This window comes from Leuresthes tenuis, unplaced genomic scaffold (genome assembly GCF_036924035.1).
Source record: "Leuresthes tenuis unplaced genomic scaffold, fLeuTen1.0.hap1 SCAF_13, whole genome shotgun sequence".
NCBI lineage: Eukaryota > Metazoa > Chordata > Actinopteri > Atheriniformes > Atherinopsidae > Leuresthes > Leuresthes tenuis.
Genome location: NW_027325367.1, coordinates 8,491,577 through 8,503,800, shown reverse-complemented (window position 1 = coordinate 8,503,800; position 12,224 = coordinate 8,491,577). Strand labels below are relative to the sequence as shown.

At 37.9% G+C, this 12,224-nt stretch overlaps 1 protein-coding gene across 3 annotated transcripts in view; it reads right to left on the bottom strand.

The window, feature by feature from the left end:
• The window catches only part of gphnb (gephyrin b), a 101,209-nt gene that overhangs the window by 56,414 nt on the left and 32,571 nt on the right, over window positions 1–12,224 (bottom strand). For all 3 annotated transcript variants that reach the window (XM_072362519.1, XM_072362520.1, XM_072362521.1), the window contains exons 2-4: window positions 11,243–11,321; window positions 3,456–3,513; window positions 3,255–3,347 (exon numbers count right to left, since the gene is read on the bottom strand). In XM_072362519.1, the coding sequence (XP_072218620.1) occupies window positions 3,255–3,347; window positions 3,456–3,513; window positions 11,243–11,321 (230 nt within the window). The remainder of the gene's footprint in view (window positions 1–3,254; window positions 3,348–3,455; window positions 3,514–11,242; window positions 11,322–12,224) is intronic.

Genomic DNA, 12,224 nt, shown 5'->3' with positions numbered 1-12,224 from the left:
AAAGCAATAATTGCTGCTGCAACACGGATATACTTACCTACACACCTGTAGGTAAATTTGGCTTGACTTCAAAGCTGCGTACATAGATGCCTTCATGGTTACAGCACTAGCTAATCCCAATAATAAATTGCACATAATTTCCAAAGTCCATACAGACATATTGCATAACCTATACAATTCACTTATACAACACATGCCCAATAGTGAGAAACACCTGCACAAGCCTCACACAGATACAACTCTTTATATTGCATATTTCACTTGCACAATCTAAGTATGCTTTAAATCTCTTTGAAAGAAGGGAAAGCAAAGAAGTGCTTCAATGTAAAAATCAACACTGAAAATCCACAAATGTGGATCCTTATAAAATCCTCACAGAGAAATGGATATGCAGCCTAGACACTTTTCCACTGATTTTTCTCAATCCTATTTCTGTAAGTTTTCTGAGAGCTGGAGAGTTTAGTGACAAGCTGCAAGTTTTACCTGCATTAATGCTCACAAACGTTTTAAGATCATTTAGACTTTAGAATTTATCAAAATAAAAATGGCTGGTGAACACTTTCAATTACCGGTATCTTAGAAAATCTTGCAGCTGGTATCTAAACTTCATTTTCTCAAGTTTCTCTGCCTGGAAGCACTTGATTTCAATCAGGGAATCTTTCAAAGGGAAGAGTAGTCTGACATTTGGTAAATTTCTTGAAGCTTAAGAAAAAAAACACCTGATCTGGGTTGAAATGAAAAAGAAAATTACTTCTGGTAAAATTTTTATGCAAATCTGTCTAGAACTATGTGGCTAACAAACAAAGAAAACTCTTAAGTGGAGGTAAGGATACACACTCAAAGACAACAAATATACACATAAAACAACAAAAGTCCTTCCATTCCTAAAAAGATGACAAAAATGCTTTAAGTGGGTGTAACAAGATGTTACCACAACAACAGCAGTGCACTGTGACATGATGTCACATTGCCATGCTCCATTTTTTATCAATCAGCTGACCAGCCATTGTGTAATGGGCCCTTGAAATGGAAGTTCTTGAAATGAAGCATCTCAACAAAAGGTGGTGCAATATGATGAGACAAATAAAGTGTTATAGAATCTTTAAGCCAATAACACTGTTAAGGAGCATCATTTGGTCTACATAAATGTTCGAAAGGGGCCCAGTTTCACATGGTTGTATATTAGAAGAAATATATAGTACTATTAAGATCTACAAAAATATAAATCATCAATACAATTATAGTCAGGATGTGTAGTTTATTACTCCAGTCCTGCTTACAGCCACAACAGAATACAGTCACGTGTGCCTTGTACAGCATTCAAACACACAGAACCAGATAGAGAGATATCACTGTCTACAGCATACAGGGTTGGATCAGATAGAAGGTATTATCAGTGTGTGCGTGTCTGCCACCTTCCAGGAAGGTTGCTGTTGTCTGCCATGATTGATGACAACCAGTGATACGACTGAAAACCACAGCTTATCCTCTGCCTACTTTTCTGCATCTGTGTGTGTGAATTTAAGCTTAGCTGAATATTTGTAAAAACAAAACAGACTATGGGTGCACCCTTGCATTGTTTAAACAATTGTAGACTGCTCACATGTAGTATTTTGTATTCATGTGTACCTGTATGCAAACAAATTGTGAATGGTTCAAATGGAAGCAGTTGATATTTATAAGGTATAATAGGATGCTGCATCCTCTCTTAATTTATAAATCAAGATACTGAAAATGAAAAAGAACCTAAATACAAACAAAATACATTTCATTAGGAATCAGTCGCAGAAGTTAATAAAAGAATAGCTGAAACAAAGTAGTTCAACAGTCAACTGATGAGTTAAAAATGTGCTCAGAATTATCATTCGCATTGTTTTATGAACCAGTCAACTGAAAATGATAATGAATTATAAAATAATCATAAAAATTGATAAAAATTCAACAGATTGTACAATAATGAAGAAAATCATTACTTGTATTTTGATAAAAGATAATGATATCAACCTCAACCAATTATATCAGTAAAATCCTGCTTCTCCATAAATGCATGAGTAATAATAATGCAATGATACAATAGCCAAGTCACATGGGACATTGTTCTGCACTGATCATGTAAACACTTTTATTACGTCCTGATTGGGTTTGACAATAACATTATTCAGTTAGGGTTAGAAAACGATTACGATTGGATCTAAAATGAATTCTTTATGTTCCGCAACTGGCATCCTCATGGTCGTGGTTTTGCTTGTTGCCTTGGGTACATACATATATATGTAAACATAACATAAAAACACTGTCACTTTCTGGTTGGATTTTGAAAACAATATCACTTGGTTAGGTTAGAAATCACCATTTGGTCTGAAAACTATTCTTTTTACAATGTAACTGTACTATCATGGACGTAATTTTTATCCATCAGATACAGTTGCTCTCACTACCATTAGAGGTCACATATTCCTTCAGCATAATCATTGGACAAATCTGCCTGCATGAATGCCACATTTGCACATTTTAGGGAGGAGGACACTCTCAAAGGATGGGTGAGATAAAATTGTGTACGCAATTCCTTCAATATGCTGATGAAATATGAAAATATAACCATATTCTGAAATACTAAAACTCTGATATGTAAAGGGCAAAACCTTGTGTTCCTTTGAAAACCTGTTCGTCAATGCTTTTTTCTTTAAAATAAAAAGAAAGAAAAGAAAAGGTAGCCAGTCAGTAATGAACAGACTTCTGCCCCTTTATTTCCCATTTGGCCCTCAGGGCTAATTAGTGCTAATCAGTGCTGCAACCACACATGTGTGATCAGCAAAAGCAGGCTGCTAATAAAGCACATGCAGCAGCAGGAGACATCTGCCTTTCAACACCCAAACACAAAAAAGCTCTTCTGCATTCTACATTAGTTACTATCATACTTGTAGATCGTAATGGTACATCATTTTTACTTTACTTCTCTTATTTTGCATGTAACACCTCAAACCTGTCTTGATGCACTTTCATGTAACATATTTCTGTCCATATCTAAAAAACTATGTGCTTAATGTCAAAGATTCTATAGTTATTAATTAAATAAACTATACAATTAGATTTGGAAGCATTTTCAAGTGTTGCTTACTGTAAATGAATGCTTATCCCTATAGAAAACACCTTACGGCCTAGTTTGTTGAGCTGAGAAAATTTGTGTTTTCAAATTTGTTGTTTTTGGATAGATTCATCACTGACACATTTAAAATAAAAAGACTGAAGCCCACCTCTGGTGTGACGTCTCTCGGGGCAAAGCCGGTGCCTCCGGTCGTGAGAATGAGGTTGAGTTCCTTTTCATCGCACCAGTCCACCAGCGTCTCCTGTTAGTAAGCATGCACATATAGGAAAATCCTCACTGCAGATGAAAATAGACACAGATATATATGTGCATTGTTCAGAATTAAATACAGTAAACGGATAGTCCTTACCTTAATTTCATCTATCTCATCTGGTACTATCTTGTAGGCCGTGATCATACCCCCCAACCTGAGAAAGGAAGAAATCGCGATTAGGTCCTAAAGACTGAGGTACCTCATTGATCACTGCAAGGAATCCATTCCCTTCTTAAATTTTACTGTCTTCCTCACACAATGAGGAACCCCAAATAGGTCAGCTAAGAAGCTGCAGACATTGATTATTCCACATGGGAAGATAAGAAGTTACACTCCAGATGACCATCTGAAGAACAGCATATATTCCCTCAGTATACAGTGCACCCCTATGTTGGCATAAATAGAAAGCCCTGGAAAACCAGCAGATGGGGGAGCAGATTTTGGGCTTTCCTATATCTTTCTCCAATTAATAAAGCTGAAAATATAAATATTCATAGATTAATTCACAGCATCCGCCCTAAAACTTGTCACTTTTTTCCATGACACCTCCTCTGTCCTTCAGCCTCTTTGGCCTTGCAAGCAACACCTACATTACACATTTAAAGAAAACACAGGCCTGTTAAGATACAGTTGGAGAGAAGATAAATTAGAAATGGCAAGAGACTTTGAGAATGTACTAAGAGTGAAATAATGAAAGGAAATAAAAACAGTCAAAAGTGATTAAAATGTAGTAAGATAAGTAGTAAGAGACATAGAAATGCAGCTGTAAAAATGAGGAGTAAAAGAATGCCCTTGAACACAGTCCTGAAAGGATTTTCCACAGGATGGCCCAGTGAGGAGGGAGCTCTGACAAGGACAGAGCTGCTGCTGAAGATCGAGACATGGCGACCTCCTGTGGTAAGTCAGGGTATGGCATCAGCCTAAAAAAACCAAGGCTCAAGGTGAAGGCTCTGCACAGACACCCCTTACATAACCTTTTTATCATTTTTTTTTACAGAGAGCTGTTTTTCTCAGTCTACTGCATCATGTTTCCCCTCTGTGTCACTTCAACGCCATGATACCCGCCGGCAGATAAACAACCATGAAAACATCTACTATTTTTCTCTCTTTCCACATACTTTTACCCTCTTGGGGACCAATTCCCCCCGAACATGAACTATAAATTGTGCAGCCTGGAAATATGGTTAATCAGATCCATACCAACAAATATCCTAAGCAGGATAGCACCAAAATACTGCAGTGAGTTCAGATCAGTTCTGACAAAAGACACAGAAGTCGGAGAAAATCATTTACTGCAAAGAGTACTTTTGCATGAAACACTGCACATGTAGGCCTTCTCAAAGGATCCACTAACTCGTGCATACACACACTCAAACACACATCTTCCCTGCTGACATTCTGTGATGGCACGAGTGATTTACTTCTCTTGATGTGCTCAGAAGGGAGGGGGAGGTTTTGGCATCTCTGTATGTGTCTGTGTGTGTTTATACGTATTCATGCATGTGCACTCGTCCGTTTATGTGTTTGTGCGTCTGTGTTACACCTCGGGAGAGTAAAAGGAGCTGTCAGGACAAATCACCTCTTGTGTGCTTCTGGGGTTTTCATGCCTCTCTGTTTCAGCCCAAATGAAAATATGCTCAACACAAATAACTAGGGTTCCTTCCTATCGTTTCCTTGGCAACCCCTCCTGTCTGAAGCCTCTCGTTGCTGTGTTGTTGATTGTGAGTGTGTGTGCGAGTTTGTGCTTGCCAATAAATATATGAGTTTGTTTTTATCTTTTTGTAACTATCAGGGATTCCATATACCTTGGCAAAGAAGTGGTTCTTAATTTTTATTAAATTTAGGAACATTGTGTGTTATTTTCATTAAATATTTTTAAGCTCTGTTGAGATCTTTGTAATCTTGTGTGGAAACACCCACCAGTTAATTTTGTAAGAGGTTTTTCCATCATTTATAAAAACTTGCATATAACGGAAAATGTAAGATAAGATAAGATATAATAACAAAAGCCTCTAGATTGATTTACAGTTTGTCGTGAGACAGGGTTGGATCACTTAGGTGATGATATGTCATTCATCTTTTCTTTTCCTTTTGGTATGATTCCATAAAGTGACGCACGAAACCAAATCATTCTGGATCATATGTATACAGTGTAAGAAGAACACGAAACTTTTGTCCGGACCATGGTGTGAATTTTCACATGTGAAAGTGTGTGGTCAGGTGTCTAAAAATGCAAGAATATCGTCAGGGGAAAAGTAGTCACGCCACCTATGTTTGTTATCCTGTTTGCTCCCTCTTTAAAGACATAACAAGCGACTTACACCTGTGAATGTATGGAACATAGACATGTGTATAATATTTGGAAACATTTGAAGATATACCTCAACATAACACACAATCATCTCCAACATTGTAAAGTAGTCCAGAAAAATAAAATTTGTTTGACCAGCTTAGTCCACAAAATAGGGGAAACAATCAACCAATCAGAATGCTATAAGTGAGATCAAGAAGGACATCGACCTCATTTAATATAGCCATTTAAGAAGTTTGGACTATGAAAAAAGGCAAAAAAGAAGAATTGATTCAAACAATTATCACATTAAAGAAAATAAGAAAAAAGAGGAAGGAATCAGAAACCGATTTGGTTTGACAGGAGAAATGGAGCATTACACATAATTGTACATGATGTATCATGTATATTTATGTTACATAGATCCATTGTGAACATGCTGTGGGATATAAATTGGCAACTGTACATATAAGTACATCGATGTGTGTTTCTGCATGACTGGCTCCTCTGCAGATAGAGCGCTTGGTTGCATTTTGGGTCGGTGTTATGTGAATTGAGGGAAGCCTATTAGAGGGGAAAAAGCTTGCAACGTTTTAATCTCAAAAGCCCATCTATGTCTTTTTCTACTGCAGAGGTTTAAGACATATAAAGCCAACATGGAATAAAGGCTTTTTGCTTGAGGTGTGGACAAATCCTAATGCAGGTAAAGGAAGCAACAGAGAGGAAGAGTGGGACAGGTACAGAGAAATGGGGTGGTGTGGGGGGGAGAACGTGGCAACAGTTATGGCCTGAAAGCTTGGACGCCTTGGCCAAATCTCTCTATGAATAAAAGACGAGCACAGAGAGAAGGATAAAGAGGGGAAGCAAGAATAATAAAAAAGAGGCACAGAGCAAAAAGAGCGAGAAAAGAAGAGATATGCTGTCAGGGGCACACTTAACAACAGAGAGGAAGAGTGAATGTGTGCGGGTGCATGTGAACCAGCTGCAGATCTCAGCGGTTGTGGGACACTTTCAAGATGAGACCCATCTGCCAGGGTGATTTCATTAATATTACAAGCTCTTTGTACAGAGCACTCATTCTCACTTTCTGTGTCTTTTCCGTGCTCTCTTACACACACACTCCGTCCAGGGAAAAGACAAGAGCCTTGGCCATCTCCACACTCCCAGTAGTAGCATGGAGTTGAGTCCATTAGAGCTGAATTGTTGGTTCATCCATATGTAGGAAAGCTCTCAAGGGGTCACCTCTCAACATGTTAACTGATAGAAGTAAAGATGAAGGAGGAGGAGGAATGGACTAGCCCACTTCTTCAAACCCCTACTGTGTTGAGAGCTTTGAGTGCCCAGCGAGGTGTTCCACTCCCATGATTCCACTCACGCCCACGAAGCAACATGCACACCCCAGAAATGCACACACTATAAAACAGTCTTCACACCTGGCTTCATTCCATAAGTGTTCCATTTATTTACAGAATAAATGTCACCATGGTTCAAATCTGTCACAGCTGACAGTTTCTTGAGTCTTTATTTAATTTCTTTTTCTAAACTATTCTAGCTGCACCTCTTTCAACCCCACTTCATACATCTAAACATAAAATGTAACACCAGTGGCAAGGCGAGCACTTCTCATAGGTGTGATTCAATTACTTCCAGTGAAGCCCAAACCTGTGCTTAGGTCTGCAGGTAGCAAACTCAATAAGCGCCTGACAAATATATCTGTTTCAACATAAAATCAGTCTTTGAAATTTACAATTGAGCACTACTTTTTGTAATCTTTGAGAATCTTCAAGCTGATCCTAGTGCAGTGTGTGAATTACTAAATCTTTTTAAAAAAATGTCATAGTGGGTTCTCAGAACTGGTGATTTGCATCAATTGCTAAACAAGACTGTTGATATCAAAGTACATTTTTTATCCATCTATTGGCTATATCTGGTAAAGATATGGTTAGACAGCTCAAACACATTAACCTCTTATTCAAAGATGCAACAAGTTATATTGTTAATCTAATTTGAAAACAAATGTTCTTTGTCTGCTGAAATGATCTGCCCAAACCCTTATATGATGTCAGCTTATACATCAGATTAGGACAGTCAAAGTAATGCCTGTCTTCTATCAATCTGATATGAGAAAAGCAAGAAGTTGCTCTTTTCTTCTCATATTCTCTTATACAAATCACATGAGCCACATGGTTCAGGTGGTTGGCTTCAAATTAGAAGATAAGTGGTCTGATCCCACCTCCTCCACATGTAAAAGTGTCCTTGGGTAAGACATTGAACTCCTATGTTGCTCCTCATATTCTACTTCGTATGTGATTGTAGGGATAAAAAAAAAAAAGTAAACACTCTAAATACAGACTGCAAATGTATAAAAGTAAGTACTGTGTATTTGTGAAAAAAAAGAACTCTTTGAACAACATAGATAAGATTAAAAAGGCCGTAAGTAAGTGTGGGCCATTTACCATTTCTACATTAATGGACAGGTAGTGAATGAATGAAACAGTACACAAAGCAATGGCAATTGGCAAGCAACCAATGGAGTCCAGGGTAGTCTGAAGTTGAGCCAACCAGATGTCTGACAGGAGACTTTCTGGCAGAAAGGCTGACATACATGTGGTTGATGTTATGTGATGATAGACTACTGAAAGCCAAAAAGCTGACAAATATCAGTTCTTTTTTGTTGCCGTTTAACATCAGAGATGTTGTACAGATTCTTAACATCATGTAAGTGCCTATTCTAACAGTTCAATTAATTTTTTTTAAGTTGTTGCTTGAATTACAATGATAACAGGAGAAAAGATATGATAATAAACTCAAAGTTTAAATGTCTTCCAGAGGGAGACCTTCACACTAGAGTCAGAATTGTGTCAGTCCAAAGGGATTTAGGAGATACTGGAAAAGTTTTAAGTTAGGTTTCACTTTTTGGTTTTGGCTCAGTTTGAAAATCAGAAGTAGCAGTAAGTCACAGTAGTTGTAGTGATAAAGTAAAAGTGTTATTAGTTAAATGGATAACAAAAAAATCTAAAATTGTTGATTATTATGTAGCAAAATGTGTTCAATAAAAAGCTCTTCTTTCTTTCAAAAGGTCCAGATTTTAAATCCGCTATATCACAGGTATGTATTTGTCCTGGATGCCTGGCATTGCAAGTTTATATGTGTGTGTGTCTTTGTCCCCTGAACAACTCCTGACAGTAAAATTGGGTCTTGTATCACCCATCTGATTTTCTTCTGGCTATTCTTAGCCATGACAATTTGCAAAATTGACAAGGGTTTTTACAGCACAAGTGTCTTGCTGGAGGGCAGAGACACAAAGTTGGCTCAACTGCTGTGGAGGGAGGCTCACTCAGCCATCAACATAAACACCCATTGATGAATGATACACCCACTGCATGCATGAAAAAAAAAATACATATGTATGTATATTTTTTTTTCATGCATTTCATTTTTCATGCATATATATATATATATATTAATCTATGTGCTTGGGCACATAACATATGAAAAATAACACCTACAAGAACTTGGACACACATTCACCTTTGCCTCATTCATGTGTCCTTCAGTCTGGGTCTCATTTGCTGGACTCCCCTCTGTTGCTTGGTCTCATTTTTGCCACATATAATTTTTCTCCACCCCCATTTGATACACCTCGGGATGCTCCTGAAAGCTAAATCGGGCAGACTGATTGATTCCATGTGCCAATGTGTGCTTGGGAGACGCTGTGATTATAGTTTATGTTAAGTGTCCTGCTGTGACACCATACTGCCCGCCTCCTTCACTTCTTTCCTCATCGCCTCCCTTCACTCCCTGTTTTTCCTCTTTTCGTCTGTCTGTGCATCTCTGTCATGGCAGTAGTGGCACAATGAGGGCACAGTGTTCCAGCTGGTTAACCTGATGGAGCCTCTGACTTGTGGTGTGGCGTGGATTAACAGGGCATGGAGAATCTCAGGTCAGAGGAGGTTCAACCATTGTAGCAACACAGCAGAGCAGAGAGGGATGTTAAACTGCTCCAGTTGTCATGTTTAACAAGAGCCAGTTTCATGCAACATCAACCCATCAGTTAACTGGTAAACAAACATATTTGTCAAGCGTGCTTTACAGTAGAATAAAACCCCATGAGTACAGTTATTACTTCAGAGGCCAACTACAAGGAAACCTAGCCAACAAGCCTCAAACAAACTGCCTTTTCACTCTTCATGGCTCACAACTGACACTTTTAACAGGTAATCATCAACAGAGTCACTTGAATTCCCAACTGATTTAACTCCGTATACATTAGCTCAATTTCAAAAGTCTACAACTGTTGACTTGATGAAGCAAATTTGAGCAAACATCTTGTTCTCTTTTGACGATAGTGTGTGAAGAATTTATGTTCACATATGTATCACATCTCATTCGAGGTGAGCAGTAATGAATTTGTATTGTCATTTTCAAGATTTGATGTTATGTAGAGCTGCTAGCCAAGTATTTCAAATGTCTAAATCTAAGGAAAAAGTCAAAATAAAAACTAATGTAGTACACATAAAAACATATTAGATTTATTTTTTTAACACGCAAGAGTTTAAAGCCACAAAAAGAAAAACCAATAGACACAAACACATTGGGTGGCACATATTCTACTCTAGGTGGAGAGATACATACATAAAATAATTCAAAACTATTCAAAATGTCTTTTCCCAGAGCAGCACAGTGTACAAACAAGCATGTGATGAATCCCTGATCCATGATCACTTTCTGGCGCTCTGTCTAGCATGAAGCATATGACATAGCACAGGGCTCCTCACACTCCCACTCTGTGTCACACTTTGACTTGATGAATTACACGTCAGTCTCAAAATAAACATATCGTAATGGACATGGCAAGCGTGGACCAGTCCAGAGTCCTGCTGCGGGAAAGTGGTGACACTCCAGTGATACTGACTTGTCTGATGGGAGCAGGATGGTGCCAGCAAGTCAACTGACATTTGGAGAATCATTTGGAAGTTCAGCAAAGCATGTCTAAGGTAGCGTGTAAGGGTCATAGTTTGCAGTGTTCCAGTAATGAGATATGGTTGCACTTTACTAATGTGTGGTATTCGAATTTATAATTGTACGTGTGGTTTAGGAATATAATATCTAGGCACACAAATGTGTACCCATAAACCCACCACCCTAACTCTATACAGAAGAAACCAGGTAAGTATTAGAGATAATGTGATAAATCCTTCCCTGTCAATGAAAACAGTTGTTGATTTCAACTATTTTAGCATATTGTGAGCTACTGGGAGTCACTTTTCAACAAAATTGAGCTGCAGCTCTTTTATTGCTGCTATGCATGCTGGGAATTTCTCTTTACATGCTGACACTGAACCCCGACAAGTTGTGTTCAAGAGATATTTTTAGTTTTTTTTTTTAGTTACACACACTCACTCATTTTTTAGTTACACTCACTAAAAGAAGAACACAGAGAGTTTCATACATGCTGGGAGCCTGTGAATCTTTCTGTGTGTCTGTGTGTGGGAAATTTAAAAGAAGCTTGAACAGGATTAAATGACTGTGAGCATTGAGCTTCTTTTGTCACTTCTGTCAGGTGAATTGCCTGGAAAAGGCCAATACTCACAAAGAGGGATCGTGGACGAGATCTTTAAGGTTGATGCCACTGCGGTCCTCTGCAAGGTTTCGAAAACAGCTGTCACTTACTGGATGGACAAAGAGAGAAACGGGGACAAGAGAAAACATAAGCGCACAATTTGAGTATAATAAACGAGCAGCGTCACAAATGCAGGCACTTTCCAACAAGTAACACTTTTTTTTAAATAACAACTTGACTTTTTAATCCAAAACCCCTTCAATTTCCCTATAATCTCATGCTACTTCATGCATTCAATTACTATTTTTTATTGATCTAAATTTTCAAACTGTTTCTTGGTTAGCATGACAAAGAAAAGTCACCAGAAAAAGAAAATGTTTCAACACACCAGTCTGTTCTTTTTTTCGAGATGACCAAACCTAGAGAAAGACTTCAGAGAAGACACCTCTGAACATAAATAAATAGATCAAAGGAATCATTGCGTCCATTTAATACTTGCAACTTGACAAAACCAAACCGTACTTTGCAGCTTGAGTTAAAACCAAGGATAACTATTATTTGACAAATAAACTGATTCACAAATATGACTGGCCAATATGGACCCAGTAAACAAATTGAATGAATGTATGAATTACAGACTGCAACCAACTGAGTACCCCGCCTCAACCTTTCCCCATGACAACCTCTATTAGGCAGTTAAAATGCACAGAAGTGCAACATGGAGGGGGGACTTGAAGGGTGGTCTCTTTAGATATTTAGATGTAAGACCACACTCTAAAGATATGAGATGCTTCTGGTAATGAAACAGAACATGCACTGTGCTTCATGATGCGATGGGGGCCTCAAAAATATTATCTATTAATATGACCCATATTTGCATTGACTGTTTTGAGGTTAGTATTTTGATTATTTTATTATTTAGTGTACCATTAAGACCAAAACTTATCTTCAGTCTGTGTGTATGTTGTAAGTTGTTGTTTGAATGAAAACAGTTCTTCTATAAAACATTCAC